Source organism: Mytilus edulis, chromosome 2 (assembly GCF_963676685.1).
Source record: "Mytilus edulis chromosome 2, xbMytEdul2.2, whole genome shotgun sequence".
NCBI classification, from domain to species: Eukaryota; Metazoa; Mollusca; class Bivalvia; order Mytilida; family Mytilidae; genus Mytilus; species Mytilus edulis.
Genome location: NC_092345.1, coordinates 92258863 through 92286338, shown reverse-complemented (window position 1 = coordinate 92286338; position 27476 = coordinate 92258863). Strand labels below are relative to the sequence as shown.

General features: G+C 30.6%; 1 protein-coding gene across 16 annotated transcripts in view; it reads left to right on the top strand.

Moving 5' to 3' along the window:
- Positions 1-27476, top strand: part of LOC139513412 (A-kinase anchor protein 9-like) — a 135579-nt gene that overhangs the window by 83803 nt on the left and 24300 nt on the right. For 10 of the 16 annotated variants that reach the window (XM_071301847.1, XM_071301857.1, XM_071301846.1 and 7 more), the window contains 19 exons: positions 1239-1385; positions 6149-6379; positions 6792-7004; positions 10488-10529; positions 11873-12105; positions 12863-12880; positions 14493-14612; positions 15106-15291; positions 16071-16250; positions 17071-17256; positions 17670-17837; positions 19377-19541; positions 20206-20337; positions 20712-20876; positions 21183-21299; positions 22075-22209; positions 22548-22661; positions 23320-25359; positions 26961-27221. In XM_071301847.1, the coding sequence (XP_071157948.1) occupies positions 1239-1385; positions 6149-6379; positions 6792-7004; positions 10488-10529; positions 11873-12105; positions 12863-12880; positions 14493-14612; positions 15106-15291; positions 16071-16250; positions 17071-17256; positions 17670-17837; positions 19377-19541; positions 20206-20337; positions 20712-20876; positions 21183-21299; positions 22075-22209; positions 22548-22661; positions 23320-25359; positions 26961-27221 (4853 nt within the window). Of the gene's footprint in view, positions 1-1238; positions 1386-6148; positions 6380-6791; positions 7005-10487; positions 10530-11872; positions 12109-12862; positions 12881-14492; positions 14613-15105; positions 15292-16070; positions 16251-17070; positions 17257-17669; positions 17838-19376; positions 19542-20205; positions 20338-20711; positions 20877-21182; positions 21300-22074; positions 22210-22547; positions 22662-23319; positions 25360-26960; positions 27222-27476 lie in introns of all 16 variants that reach the window. The other 6 variants (XM_071301855.1, XM_071301853.1, XM_071301851.1 and 3 more) reach the window with 4 other exon arrangements.

Below are 27476 nucleotides of genomic sequence, written 5' to 3'. Positions count from 1 at the left end.
TTTTTGTACAGAACTATCTGAATAATAAAACAGGTTTTTTCCCAGCCTCAAGATAACAGTTCATACATTGTTTTAACATTTCATGTTGGAAAACATTACACATTACCGTCAACAGAAAATAAATTCAAAGTTTCATTCTTGGGGTCTACTTCATAGATTTGCATTCTTGGGGTCTACTTCATAGATTAACATCCTTGGGGTCTACTTCATAGATTTCCATTCATGGGGTCTACTTCATAGATTAACATCCTTGGGGTCTACTTCATAGATTTTCATTCTTGGGGTCTATTTCATAGATGTTCATTCTTGGGGTCTACTTCTTAGATTTCCATTCTTGGGGTCTACTTCATAGATTAACATCCTTGGGGTCTATTTCATAGATTTTCATTCTTTGGGTCTACTTCATAGATTAACATCCTTTGGGTCTACTTCATAGATTAACATCCTTGGGGTCTACTTCATAGATTTTCATTCTTGGGGTTTATTTCATAGATGTTCATGCTTGGGGTCTATTTCATAGATTAACATTCTTGGGGTCTACTTCATAGATTTATGTTCTTGGGGTCTTCTTCATAGATTTCCATTCATGGGGTCTATTTCATAGATAAACATTCTTTGGGTCTACTTCATAGATTTACGATCTTGGGGTCTACTTCATAGATTTCCATTCATGGGGTCTATTTCATAGATTTACTTTCTTGGGGTCTACATCATAGATTTACGTTCTTGGGGTCTACTTCATAGATTTACGTTCTTGGGGTTTTCTTTAAAGATTTACATTGAAGAAGTTCACTTCATAGATTTCATGTGTTTAAAATTTAATATTGATTCCTTATAATGATGTCAATCTAGGCTCATGTACTTCACTTATTTCATTTGCTTTGAAAAGTAATTCTTATGCCCCACCTACAATAGCAGAGGGGCATTATGTTTTCTGATCTGTGCATTGGTTCGTTCGTTCGTTCATCTGTTAGTTCATTTGTCTGTCTGTCTGTCCTGTTTCAGGTTAAAGTTGTTTGTCAAGGTAGTTTTTGATGAAGTTGTTGAAGTCCAATCAACTGCAAACTTAGTAAACATGTTCCCTATGATATGATCTTTCTAATTTTAATGCCAAATTAGATTTTTTACCCCAATTTCACGGTCCATTGAACATAGCAAAATGATAGTGCGAGTGGGGCATATGTGTACTGTGGACACATTCTTGTTCATACTGACTTAATTTGTATACTTTTCGACAGGAGGAGCAGATGGTGATGGAGACAGTTTACAGGAAACCAGTATATTGTCAAATGTTACAGATGAGGGTCTAGATTTATCACAAAGAATTAGTGAAAGTATTTTCCAGGGTCCCGAGCTAGATAAAGAAGGGGAAGAACTCCTTCGAGGTTTGTGTTATCTCTTATTGTCATTCAATCAGAAATAGATTAAGTTGATAATCAATTTCCTTCAATTTTAGGATGTAGAATTATAAATCCTGGTATACATGTTTGAATGTTGTGAAATTGGGACAAGTATCCAGAAATTTTCATTAAATCCTTTATTAATTATTAACACTTGAATAAAGCCAGGTAATTACAGTTCCGATGAGTCTCTAGTTGTCTAAGTGTTGCACAGTAGAGTAAAGGCATGAAGATTTAATTTCTCGATAAATGGGAGAAATTTTATGATTTTCAGTTTTGGAATCTCTTGAATCTTCTTCCAGAAAATTAATCATTTGAATTTGACAAACCTAAATAATGGCAAAAAAACTTGCTATACTTGGAAAAGTTTTAAATTGTGATATTTAAAAATAACTAGTATGGTACCAACTTTGATCTCAAATAAATCAGCATGTTTGATAGTATACTATTAATCTTCTAATGGTGATCTTACATGGGGATATAGCCATGTACAGAATGAAGGTGATCTCTTTGACTTTTGATGATTTATTCTACCTTTATTTACAGACTATTGGACAATGAAATCTTATTTAAGAGGTTTGTGTTGGTCTATATTGCAACTAAATTTTCTTTGCAACACATTGTGTGAAAACTGTACACAACTGATTATTCACAGGAATATACTTTTTTCATCATCATTATAAAACACCCGTATTCAGATCAGAAATCCGAAAAGGAATCCGAATTCTGAGGAGCAATAACATGAAAAATACAAATGGTAGGTAGGTTAGAATTCTATCTGATTCCCTTAAGAGAATAATTCTTCCTGGGAATCAATCAAAATTTACTTACCCAACATTTGTATTTTTCATGTAAATACTCCTTAAGATTTGGATCTCTCCAAGGATTTTAGATTAGAATACCTGGTGTGAATAAGTTAATGGCATCATATGATAAGCTCATGTAAACACTTTCTTTTTTGGATATCAGTCACATTCAGCTTCATTTATTTTTTTCACAAAAGTCATTTTCACTGAAATACATGTACTTTTCTTTAATATTTTTGACATAAAAGATTTTTCATCACTATTAATGCATCATTGGAGTTGTTAGGGATACGATTCTTTGCAAAAAACACAATCAGAACTGCAGAAATAATTTTGTGGCTTACACAGACATTTGATATTGTTATTGGACCAGCAATGCAGACCTGCTGTTTTAATAAAGTAACTATGAAAGGACATGTTGCAAACAGCTCACCATGTAAATTTTTCAAATCAAATCATTATTTGGGAACTAGATGGCTTGATAAAATCTTGTATTCTGCATTTTTTTACCTTTCATTTATCAATCTAAAGATGCTCACCACATTAGAAATGTTTAATATCTGACCCAAAGAAAAAAAAATGAGTTCTATTCAGGATCATTAAGTCAAAAAGGAGGGTATAAGACATACATGTATTATATAATGTGGCTATTTGATATCAGAGGGGAATTGGTTCGTTTTAGCTAGTTTAAGCTATAATCTTAGTCTATCATTTTCAAGTTGATTTAAAATGATGACAGGAATTATTTTTATTAGGTCTCTTATAAAACTTGTAAATGTTTGAATCTGTAAAAGACAAAACAAAAAAACAGAAGTTATTAAATTGGTTGTTCGACAGTATAAAGTATTTGAATATATCATAAAACAGTGCTTCCCATTTTCAATTAATAGATAGTTAACATGGTTAAAGGTAGTGGACATAATACACATAAGATTTAAACTAAAAAGATGGCATTGAAGTTAATGTACAAACTGTCCAATTGAAGTGATTTTAAGTGATTTAATGATGTAATTTAATCAGATATAAACTACGAATGATTTTTTTTGTAAAGAAATATTTATAACTTTAGTATGTGGTCATTTAAATGACATTTTCATTGACAAATACACATAAAATCTATGAGATTAAGTAAAGATTATCTGTGGATGATATCTAGATAATCTAGTAGACGTAATCTTAAAAATTTAAGATGGTTTTGCTTGTTCTTGTTTCCCCTATAACATCAAGATATATTACAAAATATTAAGTTTGTCATGTTTTGGATTTAAACAGGTCAAAAGTGGGGTGAGTTTCATGAAGAAATTTTAGAATTATAATAAAAAATGATAGGTGTATTAAAAGCTTTATAAAAATCATTGATAGATACTTCTGTGACTGACATAATATTTAGACCATACATGTACAGTAGCATTTATAATAAAAAGCATGCAAGTCACATAAGAGACAAAAGCAATGTTGTTGAATTATAAAAGTGAATCAATTCTGACAATAATACTTTGAAACATTATATTTCCTAATAGCAGCTATTTTTAAATATTTTTTATTTTGACCTATAGCCATAAAAAGCATAATAATTACTTTAATGAGAATCGTATCAGCCAGAAATGTAATCAACTTCAATTTCCTACGGTTGTTTAACACATGCATCACTATATATTGATTTAATCTAAAAATAGAAACTTATTAAGGTCCAAGGTTTCCAACTTCCCTTGTACAATATGATACTTCAGTTTCTTCAAAAAAGGAAATAAGTTGACGATACATGTGTTTTATGGTTGAATGAATGGATCTTATTCTAAAGGCTTAGATGAGATAATTAACGGGAAAAATCAATACACAGAATTTGAAGGACAATAAGTTTACAAAAGTTATTTTCTTATTAGTATTTAAAAAATAATTAACATTCTTTACATATGTGAACAAATATTGCTAATGGTACGTCATTTTAAAATACTGATACATATACTATGTACAATTGAAATATAAAGGATTTAGGAAATAAGTAAATATATAAAAGGTAAGTTTAAAGTATTTTTGTTAACAATGGTTAATAATGTGATTGCTAATAATATTTGAAAATAAATAAAACATTTTCTCGTTAACATAACTCATTGTAAAGTTTTTTCAAATACACATCTTGTTTGTATTCTTTACACATAGTGTTCATACATGTACATGTATTTACATAATATATAGGAAGGGGAAGTGTGGTTAATCATTCAAAATGTGAAATTTATAGGAAGTAATGTACTTAGGAATGTATATATAGGAGACATGTCCTTTTCTGACAGAACTTTACATTGATAGATAAAATAGTTCCAACTTTGACCAATTCTACTATCTGAGTGATGATCAAGACTTCACTTATTATAACATGGAGTAAATTAATAAAAAAAAATGAAATTCATTTTTAACATTTAATAGAATGGGGAAACTGAAAACTATTTTTAAAACCTCATTACTTCATATTTTTAAAACCTCATTACTACATTATTTAAGTTATCTTTTAACCGAAGGTCCTAGAGGCTATGTTGGAGTTCCTATTTTGATCTATCATTAACCAATGTTATTTCATATGAAAGGAATATCTAATTTAAAATTATGGGATAGTCACACCAAAGTATAGTAACATGATGAAAATAATGACATACAAAAGGAAATGGAGTAAAATTAGAAGGTGTCATATAACTGAAATAGTTAAAACTCTTGCAATATTCTATGTCATTCATATTTCCCCAAACCTTTCATTCTACAGTGAAACCTGGGTAAACCGAACCCTGATAAAACCGAATTTCAGTTTAAACCGAAAAAGTCCCACAAAATTTCCTTATCAATTAATGTTAATCTAACCTGAAAAAACCGAACCCTGTCAACACCGAATTCCGAACGCTTTTTGAAGGCTCGTTAGTAAATTTATATTTAAAAATTACCCGTCAAAATCGACCAATACCAGTCAAAACACTAAATATTATTAATTATTTGCATGATTTAATTAAACAAACACAGGATGGCAGAGTATCCCCGAGGGTATTTGAGGTTTAATTAACTTGTGAGTTGTTATTACAAACTAATTAGCATGTTTGTGTCCATGTATAAAGTGTTTTTGTTGTAAAGAAACGTTAAACTGGTCAGGTACCCCTATCGCCGATAATGACAAGAAAGGAACTTTTCCTCAGATTAATTAAATGCACGTTACTCAAATAATTACGGCCAAAAAATCGTAACTGCCATTCTGTAGCTAAACTGTTTAATTAAATAATAGTTTTAAAGCCTTTCACTGGATTAAGAAGTCGTGCAACACAACAAGGTCAATTGATTTCGATATCCGGATTCCCTTTAGAGGCCCTATATATTTGATTCGAATGCTCCCGAAGACCTCCGTTAACTATTTAGCAACGATAAAGTCCAAGAATAAACTGGACCCCTGCTGTGTGTACAATGACGTTCCCGATTCAACTACGGAATCCTCATTTGACAGTGACTGTGAATCTGAATTGGTTAGTGAATGAACGGATGAAAAAATGATTATAAAAAGCAAAATCGCTCCACGTCGGACATCTTATAAAGACGAGCGTGATGGACGGAGTGGCGTTTGATTTATAAACAAAAATGTCAGTAGCAAAACGTCTATCTTCATCTTCTTATATTTTTACATTTACATCTAAATCAAGACAAAAATAAACTGTCGTCTGTTGTGTCACCTATTATCCCTTGTCAGTAAATGCCAAAATTATTTTAGTGTCGACTTCCGTTTACCTCTACAATCCGAACACCTGTGAAAACCGAACAAACGCAAAGTCCCGTGGGTGTTCGGTTTAGACAGGTTTCACTGTAATTACAAACTGAACAAAAAAATAAATGAACATTAAATCAGGAACTAACATGTAAAATATTAAGTAAAGAAGTAAAAAGTTATGTCAGATGATTTTTATATTTCTATAGATGCCAGTCATCGACTACAGAACTCTGTATCTAGACTCCTCGAGATGATAGAAGAAACAACAAACCAGCTGCTAGAGGCTCGTAACACACAACATCAACTGGTTGATCATGTAAATATCAAAGAAGAGGACTCGAATCAGATGAACAACCAGGTTCAGGATCTACAAGAGCAACTCCGACAGGAGATTAAAGCAAAAGAATATCTCGCTGTCGAACTTCATAAGGCAGAAGGTTTGGGCTTTGTCATTCTTTTCAATGAACTTTTAACTTTATGATGAAAATTAGAAAGGATTTGATTTAAGTCTTTTTTTTTCTATCATGTAAAAGTTGGAAATTAAGAATATTTGGTTATTTTTACATGTACTTATTTTGAAGAAAAAGGCAAAGACATACAGGTAAAAATAAAGTAAGATGATATTTGTCCATTGGGTAGTTTGTGTTTTAAGTTGTCTGTATATCTAAGTGACTACAACCATTGACATGATACAGACCAAATGCCTCTATTTAGTTGAGCTAAACTTATAAAACAGGTTTTTAGAAAACTTTTCAATGGAGGCAAATTTCTTTTTAACCAATTTCTCATCCTGAATCACTTCATATACAACACCACTGATTTTAGATTCAGTTTAATCTATTTGTTCAGGTCTAATTGAGGGATACAGTTCTGAGAGAGAAACTTTGAACCAACAGATTGCAGATCTAGAGGAGAAAAAGGAAGCTCTGGTTCTGGAACTTGAGACAACTAAAAACAAGCTCCAGGACTTAGAAAGTATCCACCATGAAGCTGTGTCCCTTCGAGCAGAACTCCAGAGACAGCAGTCCCTTATCCAGGGCAATGTAGGAGAGGAGGCCCAAGGTTTTTACAGATATAAAAATTATTTACTCCCCGTTGGAGTTGCTGTTGGTTGTTGCCTGTTGCAATATTGGATGAATTAAAAACAGTTCTTGCCATGCATGTGTTCATTGGCATGTTGTTAACTTTTGAGTATTTTATCCGTTATTTTTGTACAATATTTACTATTTTTAAAACTATTCACACAGGCCTTTTCCTGTCATGCAGTTGTTGGTGTCTTTGTTAGTTGTTAATAATTTTATTTTAATCAAAGGGTTTTGATTTATTTTCATAAGAATAGGGATATTTGTCATAATCATATTTTGTTGGGATATTAATAAAATGTTTGTTGAATTTAATTTTGGTTTGTATGCCTCTTATATGAATCAAAGCCTTATTAATAATTCTTTCATATATATGTAAGTGAAGGGGCTTTTCGAACCATTGGCTCACTCATACAACAATGTGTACAATGTTTATCCAGTGAAAGCACCTAGTATATAATTCAATCTTATAAATCTCATGTTAAGCAGTGGAATTTTAAAAATGCACATTTATATAATATTGCTGTGTCTGTATCACTTTATTCATCTTTTTTAAAATCACATACTATGGCTTTGTGATGTCATATGTATTGACCTGTCCTAAATAACTTTAAACAATACTTATCACAAACTTCAAAATGTTTGCTCAAACATTGATTAGTTTGACTATACCAGTCTTCAAGCCTTCTTCCATTAAGCTTTTAAAAATTTAGTTTTTCAAATGCTGAAATCACAGTAGTACAATGTATTAAAAAGACTATCAACTATCCTAAAACAGATCTTGCAAAATAATATGACACTATCTGAGGTCATAAAAAAACTGTCAAAATAATTCAAGTTGTGACTCCCAGTGCAGAAAACCGGATAATTGGTAAGCATCCATATTGTTAAGATTTTTTTTACAGCAGTTAATATTTAAAATCAAAGTAAACTTTGTAAATACAGCATTTTTAGCTCTAAAATTCCTTTTATTACCCAACATTCTGATCTTTATAATTTGATTGATCCTGTAAAATTGATAAATGAAAATTTATATAAGTTTCAATATTTTGGTAGTTTGTTGAACACATTTTTGTTTTTGATGTGCAACAACTTTTAAATTACTTTAAAAATATTGCTATTAACACATCTGAAAAGAGATGGTAAAGTTTTGATTCGTTTTTTATTTCTTTTTAATTTGCATGTTATATTATATCATTGCTAAATAAGTTTTAAGTTATTTTAGCTGTCATTCGAATGGTTGGTATTGTAAAAAAAAGGATTGTGGAACTGCATCGACAGAAAAAGGCTGTGTACAAAAATTCATTCAAGGTAGCTAAGATTTGAGGGAAATTTGCCTGCGGTAGTTGGTATTTCTGTAGTTGGTTTTCAGATGTCAGATTTTATTCTAAGAATATCATTATAATATTTTTGATAAATTTTCTAAAGAATATATTTTTATGACCAAAGAACTAAATATGAACTATTGAAAAAAAAAGAATAAACTGAAGAGGGATGATTAATTGTTGACTAGATCATATTAAATTTAGAAATTAAAGTATTGAAGTTGATGTTATTTTTTGAATCAGAAAAATTTTACTTTTAATTTTCTTTTATGTTCTGACAGTGTATTTTATTTAAAACAAATGAAACGAATCATGTTCATTAAGATCAAACTGTTTCTTAAATTGTAATTAGTTTGTATACCATTCTAAACAACTTTAAAAAATATACCTTTGGCAGCATAAAACAGGTTTTATCTGACATTTGAGAACCCATTATAGAGTTTTGGTTCTCCCTATAAAAAGGTTTTGTTATTATGCATGATAAAGGGTAAAAGGGTACCAGTTATTCATCCAGTTGCATGACCAGGTTTTTCAGCTTCCAGCAAAGCTACTATTTTATTATTGCATTATTTTTGCTTTAACTTGATTAGTAGTCATATTTAGTGATAAATATTAAAGGAGAGAATTCCAACAGAAGAAACTTTTGTCTTCAAAAAGTGATTTTGTAGTACCAGATAGAATTTATTGATTAATTACTTATTCTGAACAAGATTTGTCTTCAAATTAAAAAAAAATAAATAATTAGTAATGTAAAAATGTATCATGTTAAAATGAACTAGGAAAAAAAAACTAAATTTGACTACCCTTATTAATGGCTGTTTTTAGAAGAAATGAAATATTTAGAAAAAAAAAAATTCATTTAAATTTTAAACACTAGAAAAGAATGAGTTACTCTATAACGATATCTTTCGGCCCATGTTTAAGTAATGTCACTCCATAAAAAGGTTTAGATGTTGTTTAAATCCATATTTTTTTCTCTGAAAGTAGCCATTATGAAACATGTTAATTATAAGTTATAATTTAAAATATTTATAGTACTAGTAGAAAATATATGGCTACCTGCTTATGAATGGATACAATGAGAGCACTATTTTCTTTGTATCTAAATTTTTAAAAGTAAAGAAAAGAATTGTAATTCAGTAGTTAATGATGTATTCAAAAACTATATCTGAATATTTCATTACTGTAATTTCAGAAATTATTGTGATTTATAAAGATAGGACAATAATGCAAGATTAATTATTGCAATTTTAAGAAAATCTGCGTACTGATATATGGACCAGATATCAGAATAAAAGTTATAGTTATTGCCATACTAACCCAGTCCCATTTTTTGCATTAATAAAAACCTCACAATAATTTCTGAATTTATAGTATTGATTCTTGTGAACTGGTCTCAAGAAGATTCTACCAAATGCTGCTTTATCAGATATGGTGTCAATATCATATAAAAGAAAATCAAACCAAATGAGATAGGCAATGAAAAAAATACAAAAATGGACTTTTCCCATAAAGTTCTAAATTGACTCATCAACAGTATTTTACAAAGCTTCTGAAACTCTGGATGAGTTTCTTATTTTCTTCTTTAGTTGTTAAAAAAAACCCCTGTGAATGATTCAATTCCATAGTATGTGAACAAACATCAAAGAATAAATGCTCTTATAACATTACAACATGCATGTCCAAGCATGCTTTTGTGCATGCTGTATTTACCCAGCTGTTACTATTTGTTATTATATTATCAGCTTTATTTGCATGTTTTGCATGTATAATTTACTAATGCTGCATGGTTTTGGGTATGTGTGTTCATATTGCTTGAAGAAAAACTAATACCTCCTCTTAATACAATTTGCTTTCTTAATTCTGATTGGATAAAAAGTAGGAACATTTTTATCATATATTCTAATTATTGCTTTTTTGAAAGAATTGCATTTTGCTGTATGATATTTCTTCTAGTTAATGCTTAGAGATAATTTCCTGATTAAACAACATGCATTTTCACAATATAAAGCTTAAAGCATTTAATAAGCATGTCTTTTTAATTTCAATATTTTAAAAAAACATACAAAATTACGAAGTACATCTTTCTTCATTGAATCTGTTGTTTGCATGGCTAATGCCGTATTGTTTATACACAGTTACCTTGACAACCACAGAAGCAGTGCCACCTAATAAAGAAGGTTCGTCCTCGTTGCAATTATAGATAAGCATGACCAGTCTATTAGAATCTGGTTTCCTGCCAACTATTTTATACATGTTAGATAAATTGTGTGTATTTAGTAGAAGTTTTGGTCTTTTTTTATTTCAAAGAAATATGCATGATGGTTAAATTAATCATTCTGGATGGGAATTAAAGCAATTCTTCCATTACAACATGTATTATACTTCAATTAAAAAAAATCGTAAAATGATTTTGGAAAAAGGCTTATTTTGGGTTTTTACTTCATGGTTATTTTTAAACTATAGTAATATACATACCTAATCATTATCTTTTGTCAGCTGTTTTGTCAGTGTCACTTTACTAGTAATGTGTGTGAGTTAAAACACTATGTAGTGTGTTGTGAACTTTTGAACTTTCTCATATCAGCTGATAAATTGATGTAGAATAAAAATACAAAAATGAAATCTTCAATTGACATTTGAATTATTATATACAAATTTGTCAGCTGATTCTGTTTTGCATGGTGTGTAAATAATCAACTACTGAACACCTAAACATATGACACACAAACAGACACACATACATATATATATATATTTGGCATTCAGCACACTTTTGTCTCTGACACATTCCCCATTTCCATTCTCAATTTTATTATATAAATTTTAAATTTAAAAAAATGATGTACTACACATTTATTGGCTTTAAATTGGCTTGGATTGATAGTGTCAGTTAAACTTTTAAAAATATTTGAAAGGCTGTCATACCAAATATCATAAATTGAAAATCTTCTTACGGGTTTGTTTACAATAATATCCTAAAAGAGACTAAAGATTTGATGTGTTGAAGAAATATTATAAATGTCATGGTGGACATCAATGTATGGGTGATAGGAAAATGAAAATTAGATTTCAAAACTTTGTAAATTTTTTAAAATGAACAATTTAGTTTGGGATTGTTGATTAGCTGTCATTTTATTGAATTTAGTAGATTTTAGAAATTTAACATACTATTGTAGTTCTGCATTAAATAAAGCAACAAATTTTATCACAAATCACAAATGTCTGTGTGTATTTGCATGTTTGCTGTGAAATCTACTAAACATGTCTATTACTGTGTGTACATCTCTTCTCATTGTATACCCTTGTAAAAAAGACACATTTTATTCTGTTTTCAGAATGGTATTTGTAGTTAATTTATTGGCTCTGTGTAAAAGATCTGTTGCACACATTTATGATATGTATAGTATTTCCTATAACTGTTTACCAGTTTACAAATATGGAAAACATTTTTAGCACTCAATAGTTTTTCTGCTTTAAAATTTTGAACAAAACATGACTTTTTCTGTATCAATTTTAATAGCTATGTTGCTGGAGCTGAATCGTTTGAATGATGACAAAAGAGATTTACAGCAACAAGTGAGAGAACTTCAAGATAAATATGAGGGACGAGTTCGTGATTTACAGAATGCTGGAGAAGAGACAGAGAGACACTACTTACAGATTCTAGAGGATAAGAAAGCAGAAATCGTTGAAATGCAGCTAAAAGTGGATGCTGTTGAAAAACAGCTTAAATATAATAAACAGTTCCTTGAGGTAGTTATATAAGTTTACTCTTGGTTTCAGTGTGTTGGTATATCTTGAATACATCATATGCATTATACTTTCTCCTGATTTACCATTAATTAAAGCAAAGCTTGTACAGAAAACCTAAAGTATATAGCTTTTGCTTTAGGATTGGATAACAATAGCAGTATTTTTGTATTACTGTACTGCGAAAATCTCATTTCAAATTAAAAAAAAGATGAAGATAATTATGAATTGCATCATTGATATTTGTTTGTCATGGAATTTTGATATGCATGAACAATACATACTAATTAATTATGGTGAAAGTTTTAACAAACATTGATAATTGATGATATATTTACAGTAAAATCTGCTTTCATTCACATACTTTAAACATTGCTTTATTTTGAAACAAAAGCTCTTATATTGAATATTAAAGAACCACACCTGAATGAAGATGATTTAACTGTATTGAGATGTGTCAGGTTATGAACAAAGTTTCAGCATTAGTTCTAAAAGTTCTTATCAAGCTTACAGAAAATGTATGATAAACACAAAATTATCTTTAATAACATTTTTTGTATCATTACTAAAAGTGATTTTTCCATTGAACTTTAAGCAATCAACAATCCATCATTAGTTATTATAAAAGAAATATAAAAATAAATTGCCTTTCTTCATAACCTGATATTGTCAGTGGGTGATATAACTATAAGAATGTTTTTCTCTCATATGTATGTGTTGCATGAAGCCTCACTTTGCACTGTGTATTGTGTTTTTTCAGTCGACTTCCACAAATTCTGTAAGATACACATGACATAGCCATTTGTTTTCTATATTATATTTTACACTTACTTTTTTTCTCTGAAGTTCCGTTACATTTGGTTGTTATCTGCAGATTGTTAAACAAAAATAGATTCTGGTAACTTGAATGTATTTTTAGAACATGAATAATGCTTAGATATGGAGCATTCTGAAAAGCTTTTAACAGCCATGAATTAGGCAATGTACATTGTCAACATTTAGAAAATGAAAAATGTCTTCAATATTTGCAGATAACAGTTTTTTTTGCCTGTTCTTTACTTTTTTTACGCATGAAATCTTCATATTTTAAATTTATTAAGCATGTCCAAAATTTATCATTGGTTTGGAATGGTTGTTAAAATGAGATTTATTAGGCTTTATAAACTGGTCACCATCTACTGTATATACTTCGAATCTACAAGAAAAATTACTTTATTGTCTGGATATTTTAAATAATAAATTATTGTCATGTCATTGAATGTAAGCCATGAAAAAAATTCACACTGTAATGGAGGAATCAATTCCAATTGAAACAACATTCAGAGCTGAAAGAAATATCAGCTTTTTACTGTCATATTTATTATTATCAAAGTAGAAACCTTAATAATAGAACTGTTCACAGGAATTTTCAGGTATTAGAACAAGAATTCCAATTAATTCCCAGGATTTCAAAGTACATTAAATTACACTTTGTAATCAATGATATATCAAAGAATATATATATAAATATAAATGCATGAAACTATATATAGTATTACAATATAAGTTATAAAGTGACTATATTATTACTATGGCATTCCTGTAGAAAGAAGAAATTAGTCCATTTACCAACGCTTTGTTAGGTTTTATGAAATTGCACTTCCCAGGAAGATGGTTAGGTTTCTTGTGTTGCTATACACTAGCTGTTACCATTTTTTAAGTAAGAAAATCTTGGATACAAAGATTTATATAAGTTGAATCTCTTTGTTCGTAAAGTCTATATTCTAATGAAGTTATACATATTAATACTAATGATTTAATCATTCACTCCATCTTTCCAGATTCAGTTACACTATCAACATCTATTGCTAATAAAACTAAATGTTATTTCAAATATATACAAGTTTTATAAGCTAAAATATATATACATATATGTTTGATGCTTCCTAACAGTAAATTAACATTATTCATATATTTTTATTTAACACTATATATGCAAAGTGCAGTTAATTGAAGAAATCGGTGCAAAATTTTGTAAAATTAAAATTGATTGTATAAAAAAAAAAAAAAAGTATAGGTAACCTGTTGTCAAATGACATTTTATGACTTATATATACTAAACTATTGAAAATGTCATATAATGTAGATATAAAACAGTTGGCTTTACTCAGGTCAAGAAACTTTGTTACAGCAGCTGTCGGTATTGAACTATGATTAATATTGATAACCAATGTACAGAAGTGTCTTGTAATAATATATATAATACACTGAATAAATGGGACAAAAAAGAAAATCTGTTTAAATACAAAACAAAATTACCTAGATGATACAACTATCCCTTTTCCCAGCAGGCATAATATATGTGGAATGCCTTAATGAAAGTTGTATCATTATAATTATTACCACTTTAGGAGCAAACTATTGAGAGAGAACAAGAACAGGAAGAGTTCACGAGGGAGATTAATAAATGGAAACAAGAGTCTCAAAACAAAGACAAGCTAAATAAAACTGAGGGCAGACTTCAGAAAGAGGTTAGTTAGTATATAATATTAGATATGATGAGGGCAGACTTCAAAAAGAGGTTAGTTAGTATATAATATTAGATAGGACAGGAAAGTGATAAACATTATTAATGGATGGAAGGTTGAAATGTTGCAGAAAAAATGTACACTATATGTTTCCAGGGTCAGAATCTATAATGAGACAGTAAACCAGTAATAAATGCTCTCTATATATGATCCGTCTTAAAAAATTCTATATTCAATAATGGAAAAAAAATATATCTAATGATTTATATAAATTTTTGTAGACTATGCACATTGCAGTATTTCCTAACTAATGTTGCTATACATGATGTACACGCAGGTAGAATTTACAGTGAAAAAAAAAAAAGATTGATCATCCATTTTTTTTTCAATATTAAATCAGCCTTTCCTACTGAAATGATAATAGGAAATTCCTTATTTGTTTTATAATAAACATCATAAGATAAAAAACGAAGGGCAATTTTCCAATTATCCACAGGTTGATGATCTAACTGAGGAACTTGAGGATAGAATGAACAGTCATAGTGAGATAGTATTACAAACAGAAAAACTCCAGAGAGATTTACGGGAGAAAAAACTTACAACTGAAGAATTAAACATTCTTGTTCGACAGCTAGAGCTAGAAATTGAAGATAAAAACATCAAAGAAAATCAACTCAAACAAGTAAGATACCAAGATAAGTGATGTTCATTTATGATGAATATATTTATTTGCTCTTTAATCTTGAATAAGCCCATATTCTTCTGACTATTAGTTCTGGCTACCACTATATAGAAAAAAATGCTGAAAGTTGTGTTTAACATCAGCATTGATTCAAGCAATAAAAAGCATTTGAATTCAAAAACATTTTTTTCTCTATATACATGATGTAGGTGAAAAATTTTGTTTTTATGAAGCATATCACAATGTTAATGTAATATTATGAATAATTTGAATCAGCTCAACACATGTTATATAGTTGTCAAGAAAAAATATTAGATGTTCTGTTGTTTTTAGGAAATATCAATTTTAGTTAAATTATAGATATGAAATACATGCACTGTGCATACTATGGATTCACTATTATTTGTTCGGTACCAATGTTCATGGATTTTGTTGGTACAGGTGAACCACGAAATTAAATGTTCAACGAAAAACTTAATTTTCCATAGGCTTGAACGCAAACTAAGGTAAAAACATGAAATAAAATATCAACGAACATTTAAGTGTTCCATAATCTATGAAAATTGGTTCCTATGTAGAATATTAAAAGGCTCAAAACTTGGAGAAGTTTGTTTTTATATTACAATTCAGATAGATCTATAGGTTTTACTTAGACCTTGTAATGTTATTATGCAGGATTTAAAAATCTCAATATCTCTACGGATATAATAGAAGATGATAAACAATACACATGTATTCTGGAACATATTTACAATCTTTTGTTAACATGTGTTTTGCAGAAAATAGTTACCCTAGAGGAGGAGTTACAGAAACGAGATGAGTTGGAGGAGGATTCAGGTACAGAGTCACCTGCCCCTGGTGAGGAAGTGGACACTGATGTAGATGGTACCAGACAGCCTAGAGGTCACAGAAGGCGAAGATTCTTACCGTCACATCAGGTCTCAGTTAAACAAGAAGAGGTACTTTTAAAATTGTAAATGTTACAGTACTCAGTTATATTGTAGATTTTTGGGAGAAGAAATAAAGAGAACGTTCTATTGAAATGTAATTCTTGATATATAAAAACATGTTTATAAAACATTGACACTAAGTTTTATTTGAAAGAATCCAAATGCATGAGATACGGATAATGGTTGTTTTATGAAAGATGTACACAAATATATACATCGTTTTCCTCTGGTTGATAGTTATCTCATTGGCAATCATACCATGTCACATTTTTTTTTTTATAAAGATAATAGTTTTTTTTTTAAATCATGAAAAGTTTGTAGATTTAATGATTTCTTTAGTAAAGTTTATTCTCAGCAGAACACCAGCATTTTTAGAAGGATCTTCCAAAAGATAAGTCACATTGTCATATTCTTAAGATGTCTGTCTGATGTATTCAAACACACCTGATTAAAAAGATCATTTAAAACTGTCATAAACAATAGTTATTAAAGCAGTGATTCCATCTTATTTTCATATCTATTACTGTGGATTCATTGTTGTGGGTATCAATTTTTGTGACTTGAGGAAAACATGCATTTTTGTGGACGTTTTGATTTCGTGATTTTGCAAAAGTTTTCATAAAACTTTATATAAAAGTTGTTATTCCTTGAACATTTGAATTCGTGGTTCGCCTGTACCCATGAAATCCCAGAAAATTAGTATCCAACGAATGATAATAAATCCAAAGTATTCAGATACTGTATACTCTGTAGCTGTTTTATTTCAATGGTGAGTCTAAAGTTTTACATCATATCTTCTACACTACATGGGATAATCTTTCATTCATAGGAACTTATTCACGAAAAAGAAGCATTACAAAACCAAGTAGAGGATTATATAAAACAGGTGTCTGCGTTGGAAATTCAGATGGATGAAATGAGACATAGGGGAGACTATGGAGGGGATACACAGAACTCTACCTTACAAAGACAATTGGAGAGAGAGAAAGAACTATTGGAAGAGAAAGAATTAAAGGTGATTAAGATACACTGCAGAAATTATACAATTTAATAATGTTTTCTGTTAGGTTTGATTAACTAGCAATGAGAACCAGTGGCTTTATATACTATATTAAACAATGTTGTTTTCCTATATGTCTCTAAGTTATGTCTAATCTTATGTACTTGTATGTAATGTCATGAAAGCTCTTTATAGGGCCCTTTAATTGGAAATAAAATATTCAAACTACACAATTCTCCAGGTATTTTAGTTGAATATTGTCTATGATGAATATTTTATGTTCATCTTTCTCTGTGGAATAAAAATCACATATTAATGCATAAAGAGTAATAAACCTTCTTTCAACTATACATTAATTTTCTTCTTTAATGATGTTTTACATGCAGTCTAATATTTTAAGATCACATCTCAAATTGTCTTCATTTAAGGTGTCAGAACTTCAAGTGCAGATAGAAGATTTGGAAGACCAATTAAATAATAAAGAGCAACACATACAACAACTGACATCCCAAGGTCGGAAGGTACCAGTAGAGGAAGTAACCAGTCAATATGATGACAGAGTCAGCCAACTGGAAAAAGAAAATGAAACTTTAATGGTCAGTATTACAATCAAACACATAATTACATCACTGGTTAATGAAATGAGGGGTATATAATGATTGAGGTGTCCTTCCATCTGTCTTTTTGGCATACCTGTCAAGTGACCCGAGATTTTCACAATTCTGAGGGATCACCCGGAACACCCGCCGGGTCATTGAAATAACCCGGGAATTCCGAAAATGACCTGATTTCACCCGTATTTCTTAGCCTTGAGATTGATGTCATAAGTAATATTCCTTTGAAATACCGCCAAATTCATAATTCTTCCATGAACAGGAAGTTCATCTAGCTATGTAAACTGTCAAATTAAGTGACCCATTAAGTGCATGGCTTCACTTGACAGCTTTGGTGTCTAACACACTGTTAATTAACACCAATTACCTTAGCTTTAGGTCGTAAGTAAATTGCACCATCGGTTTCAAACTGAACTAGAGTTACTTCCCCTTATTTGTCACCATTCAAAATTATTCCTTATATTTATGTTTTATGGGTGAAAAAGATTAAATCATTCAAAATATAAAATTCAAATACATATTGAAAAATAACTATTCATTATTTTTATACCTTTATACAAATTTAAAAAAATTTTTTTTTTTACATTTATACTCCCTTTAACTGTATTACTATATTTTATCATAGTCTAATTTCCTTGTACAATAAAAAAATTATGGTTAAAGGCTACATAGGGAATAGTCTTACTAAATTCTATTGTTTGACGATTGTATTATTTTTTTCTCAAAAAGTAAAGCACATAAGACTGAGATACACAAATTTATTAAAATCTTTAAAAGTGCAATGAAATAATATTTAATAATGAAATTCAGCTCGAAAAGTTCGTACGCATTATGACCTGAGATTTGATTCTTCAATGCAGGTCATGAGCTGCATTTTCATCGTCACAGGTTGACAGGTATGCTTTTTGGACCAATTTCATATTAACTAAAAAATGAATTTCAATGAATCTTTCACCTAATCTCTATTGCATAATGTACTTGTGCATCTCCTAATTTACTATTTTATCAGAAGAAATTATGGGGTACCCATACCAAAATATGAACTTTTCAATTTATATATATTATATAAGGTTAACATTCTTCATTCCAACTACTCCTAAATCAATGAGTGAATGTAAATCAAATTTCCTGGATTTTGAATGACATAATTCCATTGTCACCTCATATTTTACTTTTTAAACAGAATGATATCTGGTAATTCCCATATAAAACATGCACTATGATTATTACATCCTCCCACTGCAACTCCCCCAAAAATAAGGTGTCTAGTTTAAATATTTTGAAAACCATGAAGTTAAAAAGTTTTTGTTTGAATTTAGTAGGGAGATAAATCAGTCAGATCTCTAGTGTCTGCAAATTTTAAGTTATGAAAGCCATGGCAATATACTGAAAATAGATATACAATTTAAAAGTTCTGTTGATTTAAAATTTTGTCTCATGGGCTTATTTGTGAAGTTTTTAAAAATATGAAATTTGTTGTCATAGTTATTTTATTTAAATGATTTTGTTTCATTGTTGCAGGAAAAAGTAAACTCACTACAGAGTCAGTTTCCTACAGAATTATCTCCCTTCACACAAACTCTTATGAACGAGAAAAACCAAGAAATCGACCATCTTAATGATCAAGTTCATCAATTACAAGAGGAATTAAATAAACTTACTTCTGGAGAAGAAATAGTCAATTTGGTAAATATACTTTATTGAACATTTGATGTTAGAATTAACAATAAATAGCGAATTATATTTCACCAGTTCAATCATATTAGTTACATTTATCACATTAAAATAATTCCAATGAAAAACTTTGACTTCCCAGTTAAATAAAGACTAATAATTTCACCAGTTAAATATATCCAAATAATTTCACACTCTGATGTCATACAACAATGTTGATGCATTGCATTGAAATAAATTGGGAACTGTAGAAAAAACATAGTTTAAAAATATTCAACTTGTAACCGAAAAACTCTGATTTTAACTCGTGTATGTCCATTCATAAAAAGAAAGAAAATAACAAAAAATACTGAGCTTCAAGGAAAATGTGGAAAAGGAAAGTCAAACACATCAAACAAAGGGAAAACAATGATCATATCCCTGACTTGGTACAGGCATTTCCTTATGTAGAAATGGTGAATTGAACCTGGTTTTATAGCTAGAATAAACCTCTCACTTGTATGAAATAATGTGTTGTTTGGTCACTTGTTAAAGTATTTTTTTTATTATTCTTCAATTAGTTATTCTTTAGATAATTTATTTTTAGTATTGATTTTGCAGATATAAGACCTCCAAATTGATTTCATTTCATTACTTTTATTCACATTTAGAATCATCAAATTGTTTTTATTTTCAGCGTGATGAAGTAGAAAGATTACAAGGGGAACTTGATAGAAGGAACTTTGATTTTATCAGAGCTTCTCACACCTCAGATGGTTCTTTTACTGACTCAGAAATGCCAGGAGTTAGTGCTTCATTTGCAGAAAAGGTCTGTATATTTTAACTTGCATACATGTGTGCACTGTTTTGTGATATTATCAATTATGTAAAACTTAATGACATACAAGAAAATGTAAAATTAAAAATTTTGGTGGTCCTCTATTATCTCAAACAGGATAATAATAAGAAGTGGTAGATATGTCTGATAATTAAGAATGGGATTTACATGCAAAGAGATATACTTATGAAACTTACACATGAATTTAGTATGAATAAAAATGGACGTAAGTAAGTTAAATTTATTTTTGAGTTGGAAAATATAGTTTATAATAATCGATGAGCTTTAGAAACTTTTTCGACAGACTAGGTGTGGTGTATAAGGCTAGCTAGACTCTTTAGTAGCAAACTTTTTCTATTTTCCAGACAAGTCTTCAGCAGGAGATAGATGATTCTGTAGCCAATCAAATTGATCAGATTGGTAATCTGCAACAGGAAGTTGAACAGCTGAAGGGTAGTCTTACACAGAGGGAGGAACAAATAACAGCTCTAAAGACAGAGCTAGAAGTCAAAGTAGAACCTCCACCAAAGGTATGTGTATTGATAATGTCCTTTTGTCCTTAGATGCAAGGCAGGAAAATGTAAACTGGAACATAATGAAATGTATATGAATGTCAGGGGAAATTTCTGTTTTGTACAGTTCATACCTACTTTTGTTCTAAACTTCAAGCATAATGGCATGCCTTCATCTGTTGTCTGCTCTATGGTTGGGTTGTTGTCTCTTTGACACATTTCCCATTTCTATTCTCAATTTTACATTGTTATTATATATTTCATTTTGATTTTTATAGCATCAGGAAGTATAATAAGTGGATAAATATATTTTTTTTCTTACAGACTGAGGATGCTGTATTGCTAAATGATGTTTTGCAAGAGAAAGAAGCCTACATTGACCAGTTAAATATACAAGTAGAGGGATTAAATAATGAAGTGGAAAGCTTGCATGATTTCCAGGTATGTTAAATATACAAGTAGAGGGATTAAATAATGAAGTGGAAAGCTTGCATGATTTCCAGGTATGTTAAATATACAAGTAGAGGGATTAAATAATGAAGTGGTAAGCTTGCATGACTTCCAGGTATGTTAAATATACAAGTAGAGGGATTAAATAATGAAGGGGAAAGCTTGCACGATTTCCAGGTATGGTATTTACATTTCTAATTTCAATAATTTAATGTTACAGTTAAATTTGAAATGCAGAATTTTCTATTACAGCAGAATTGAAAATAAAAAATAAAAAAAGAAGCTCTAAAACCAAATTATTGTAAAATTAGATCACTTTTCAAAATATACTGTAAACCAACTTATTTTCGCGAGCGTTTCTTGCGACTTTCGCGAGAAGAAAAAAAAAACGCGAATTGAAATCGTCGCGAATATGTAAAACTTCCATTATTCCTTATTTAACTTCATCAAGTAAATCAGAAAATCGCGAAATTAAATACCCGCGAAGTGGTCTAGAAAGGGTAAAACGCGAAATAAATTATCCGCGAAAATAAGTTGGTTTACAGTATACTGTCGGATGATCTTGAAATATTATTTTTGGAAGAAGGGATTAGGGTATATTAAATTTCAGTCTTTTCTTAAACTCCTTAAAGTTGAATGCTCAAAGGAGGAATCGTCAATACTACTTTGACAGTCTTCAGAAACTTTCCCTGGAAATAAAATCTACATCCTCCTGCACTCGTCGTAAATATGTATAATTTGAATATGACATGCTTTTTTCTTACAGATAAAGTTTCAGGAAGATTATGACATGGTTCAAGCTATGTTAGAAGAAAAAGTCAAGGAAATAGAAGACAAGGAAAGAGAAATAGATCTGTTAACTCAGGAACTGACACAAAAACCTACTGATGATGAATCTGTGGTATGTAACTGTAGATAGGCAGAGCTCTTTACAGATAAAATAATTTTTGAAACCTTCATATATTAGACAATTATCTGTGATTAAGTAATGATTTGTGGAAATGTAACATGTGTGTCCTCATACACATACATGTGAACAAGTACAGCAGTAAAACAATGGTAAATAAATACCACAGGAATGGTAGAAAGAGTGAAGCATGCACACACCACCTTCCTAACTGCAGCCTCAGTACTGCTATACTACTCATAGACTCATAAAATAACCATCAATACTAAAAATCAATTTACTAAATTGTCATATTGTTAACAAATTCTAATCATAAAATCTTTCTGATTCAGGTAAAGTTGGAACTAGACTTAGCCAGAATGAGGAGGGATTTAGCAGAAAAAGATAATATTATAGAGGAGAAAGCTGAAGAGATGTATATGTTAAATGAAAAGGTAGAACAACAGGTAAATTTTGCTTCTTTTTGCTACTTTTATTTATCAGAGATATTTCTTGATAAACAAAATTTCATTGACTTTGTTTATAGCTAGCTCTTATCTTCAGCCATCATAAGGGGAGATCTTGTCAAAAGTTTTTTCACTGTCTTTTTCTTTTTTGAAACACATTTTATAAATAATGTATTTAGTAATTAATTTCAATTATCAAAATAGACGTTTCAGTCATTTGATCTACTTTTTGTGTGGATTGTGCATACCTATTATAATATAAATTGGTATTCAGGAAAATAAGTTTGGATTCTTGAAAGCTTTATTTGAGTTTTGTTAATTTCACACTCATATTATCTTTCGTTATTTATATTTAACTTCTTAATTTAATCTTACATCACAAATAATCTTGAACATGATGGACAGTTCGTTGTGTTGTTACATAAAAAGTAAAATCACAAAAATACTGAACTTGGAGGAAAATCTAATCGGAAAGTCCATAATCACATGGCAAAATCAAATAACAAAACACATCAAAAACAAATGGACAAGAACTGTCATATTCCTGACTTGGTACAGGCATTTTCAAATGTAGAAAATGGTGGATTAAACCTGGTTTTATAGCGCTAACCCTCTCACATAACACTGTTGGTAATAATAATTATTATTTGTTTGACAGGAAGCTACTTTAGAAGAAATGAAAGAACTACAGAATAGAATTGTAGAATTGGAAAATGAAAACCAGAAACTTCAAGCTTTAGGATCTGAGGAACAAGAGACTAAAAAGTTATTAGAAGAAAAGGAAGCTGAAATGGAACAAATTAAGGAAGAATCTGTTCAGAAAGAAACCAAAATGGCTAAAATGCAAGATGAGTTAGATGCAGTTAGTGAACATCTGAAAATAGCAGAAAATCTGCAAAGAAAATTAGAAGAAGCTGGTATGCTTGGACCAAATATTCTTCTACGAGATAGAGATGAAGAAATTCAAAAATTAAAGAAAGACATTGCAGAATTGAAAGAGAAACTAGATTCATATGCTGAAAGTGATGACCAAATGTTAAAGAACAAGAAAGAAATCACTAAATTGAAAGAAGAACTTGCTGCACTAAGAGTACAGGTCCGTGACGATCGTACAGAGGAATTGAGAATCTCACATGAACAAATTGGTGCTCTCAGACAGAAACTGAAATCAGCTGACAATCAAGAGGGGGTCAATATTCTGACCGAGGAAATAAACAAACTCAGAAAAAGTATGAGACCTGAAGATGTTGCTAAAGTAATGAATGAAAAAGATGAGAAGATTGAAGCCTTGAAATGTCAGTCTGCTTTATTACAACACCAGTTACATATGGCGTATACCCAAGAGGACATGGATGTTAAGGAAGACGCCATTCAAGCACTTCAGATGGAGTTAGCTGTACTACAACATAGTTCTGAACAGGAAGTTAAGACAAGACAGCTGGAGGCTGCATCTATACCAAGTTTAAACACACAGAGACAGCCAGGAGTGGGCGTAGAAAGTCAACAGTTGATGTTTGCTGTGAATACACAAGCGCCAATGAGAATTGTAGAGGAAGAAGGAATTACAGCTGAAGTTGTTTCTGGTGTACAGGGTGTTCCAGAAACAGCTAGACAACTAGAAGCCAGAGATTTAGAGATTACTAGATTGAGAGACGAATTATCTTATTTTAAGGAGAGTTATGACTCTGGTTCTCATATTGAGGAACATGATGTGGTGTTACTAGAGAAGGAAGAGAAGATATCTGACCTCGCAGCAAAGATTGAAATCAGAGATGATCAGTTACGTACTAAAGATGAGGTAATAGAACAATTAAAGGCAGACATGGATAATGTTCAGCACCATTTGGCTTCTGTCAAAGCAGAGGAAGAAAACATCCTTCATGCTAAATCGGAAGAAGTTAAATCCTTACAAAGTCAGCTCGTCAGCTTTGAAAGTAAAATAGATGAATATGCAAATATAAAAGATAAACTAGACCAATATGAATCTGATTTAAATGAGAAAGAAAACCAGATCCAAGACCTTGATGAGGATTGTTCCAGACTTCGAGAAAAATTGAAACAGCAAGAATATAAACTTCAAACTGCTGCTTCATTGGAGAATATTGAGACTGAGTTGAGGGAGAAAGACAATTTGATACAAGATTTAGAAGAAGAATGTTCAATGCTGAGAAATAAATTGAAAGACCAAGAAAGTAAGATGCAAGTAGAGTTACAGAAAGCAGGATCTTTTGATGCAGGAGATGATGTCTTTGCTCAGTTACAAGAAAAGCAAGAGAAATTAGAGCAAACATCCCGGGAACTGTCATCCACATTTTCTAAATTGAAGAACACGGAAGATAAACTTGAACAAATGACTGATGTGAAACAAAGGCTAAAGGAAGCTGTAGAACTTAGTGAGCAGCAATTGCACATTGTAGAACAGAAAGACCAGGAATACACCAAACTTAAGTTAGACATACAGGAAATGCTTACTGACAAGGACAGAACTATTAAAGAACTGAGACAGGAACTTCAACAAGTAACACTGGCAAAGGATCAGGAATTACAATCCATAGCTCAGGAATTGGAGAATGACAAGAGGGAAAAAGTTAGAGTGATCGAGAATCTGCAGCACCAAGTTAGACAACTCCAGACAGGTCCTGATGGTGGTGGGGGAGATGCTGTCTCTGCTGTTACAAAACTTCAAGTTCAGTTACAGGTAAGATCTAGCAATAGGATAGACAATTCAGACATAATCTAGCAGCAGGGTTCAAGTGCAGTTTCAAGGTGTGATGTTATTAGGGTAACTCCACTAATATGCTTATGGGGAGGGTTGAGATCTCACAAACATGTTTAACCCCGCCGCATTTTTGCGCCTGTCCTAAGTCAGGAGCCTCTGGCCTTTGTTAGTCTTGTATTATTTTAATTTTAGTTTCTTGTGTACAATTTGGAAATTAGTATGGCGTTCATTATCACTGAACTAGTATATATTTGTTTAGGGGCCAGTTGAAGGACGCCTCCGGGTGTGGGAATTTCTCGCTACATTGAAGACCTGTTGGTGACCTTCTGCTGTTGTTTTTTTCTATGGTCGGGTTGTTGTCTCTTTGGCACATTCCCCATTTCCATTCTTTTATTATGGGTGTCTTAGTTCAATTAAATTTTGACCATGATCGTCAGCTTACTTTCAAGTTTTACTAGATATAGATAATTGTACTAAGTAACATTTTCAAGGTTTATAAAAGTTGGAGTGGGAACGATTATTGTACTTATGTACAGGGTGTGCAAATTGAACTAAGTTTTTTATAATGAATTATAGTGTCCAGATTTCTTCTTTTGACACAACACACCTTCTAGGAGTTGCCAATAATAATGCTAGTTCATGGCTGACCTTAAAGGGGTTTAAAGAGATAGAGTAGAAAAATAGAAATTGATTAGCTGATTATGCAAAATTTATTATGATGAAAAGTCACCTAACTTTTCATTTGGAGAACAGTAATTTCTATTTATTTTTACAATAACAATTATGGAGACAATTAAGATGCTATTGTAAATTCAGAAATTATTGCATGTATTTATTAATAAATAAATTTGGTGTTTTTACTGTCTTCTGATTGGTTAAAATTATTAGTTTTATTTTCAATGTTGTTAATTTTGATGGCGACACGCCCACTTTGATGTTGTGTATTCATACGCCAACATGTGTGTACGTTGTTATTGTTAATATAAATAATACAAAAAGTTCTTTGAGCCTTATTTTTGATAGAAATTTATTTATAATGAATGGCAATAATTTATTTTGACTTTATTGAACCATAAAACTAATTTTTGACTCTTCACATTTTACATAATCCACTTCGCGGATTATTCAATGTGAAGAGTCAAAAATTAGTTTTATGGTTCAATAAAGTCAAAATAGATAATAGCCATTTTGTCATTTTTGACTATAATGAGAAAAATCCTATTGACTTTATATAAAAAAAAATCAAAATGTGAGTTTAAGTTATTGCGATACACCTTATCGCTATTTGTCCGCCATTGCTGGAAATCACACAGGTTCCCGTAAAATTTTGACGTCATAAAACAAAATGTCTGACGCCACAATGGAAAAGTGATTGTTGTTGACGTCAAAAGTTCAAGCGGACGGGTCAGCCGGGAATAGCGATAAGGTGTATTATAACCCTGTTGCATTTCTGGCAATAATAAAAACATAGCAATAATTTCTAAATTTACAGTAGTTTGAATAGACATACTTCATCTAATTTTGTAACTTTGTTTCAGGAGAATAACCATACTTTATCTATTTTGGTAATTTTGTTTCAGGAGAATGAAAGTATCATGATGGAGATGCATGGTGAGCTTGAATCTGTTAAGGCTAATCTTCAGGACAAATCACAGCAGCTAGAGGTCAAGATGATAGAATTGGAACAAGCTAGAGGTCATATATCACATGACCAAGATGAGATTGAGGCTGCTACCCAGGGTCAGTTGGATAATCTGAGACAAGAGTTACACATTGCCAAAACAGCTTTGGATGAAATGCAAAGAGAAGGAGGATGGAGAAGTAGAGAAACTAGCATAGAGGTAGGTACAATGTCATTATTGATAAAGATCTAAAAAAACATAAATAAACCATTTACCGGACCATAATACGTAAATTCAAAAAATATTGCCATGTTGTTATTAATGCCAAAAATGTGACAGTATCAGGTTCAAAATGATAAGCTTGCATACATAATTTCTGTAAGGATTTCCTTTCAAAAACTTATTGCAATTGCATTAATTCGATTTCACATTCAAAATTAACAGTTGATATCACCATAACAGTGCCAAAAAAAT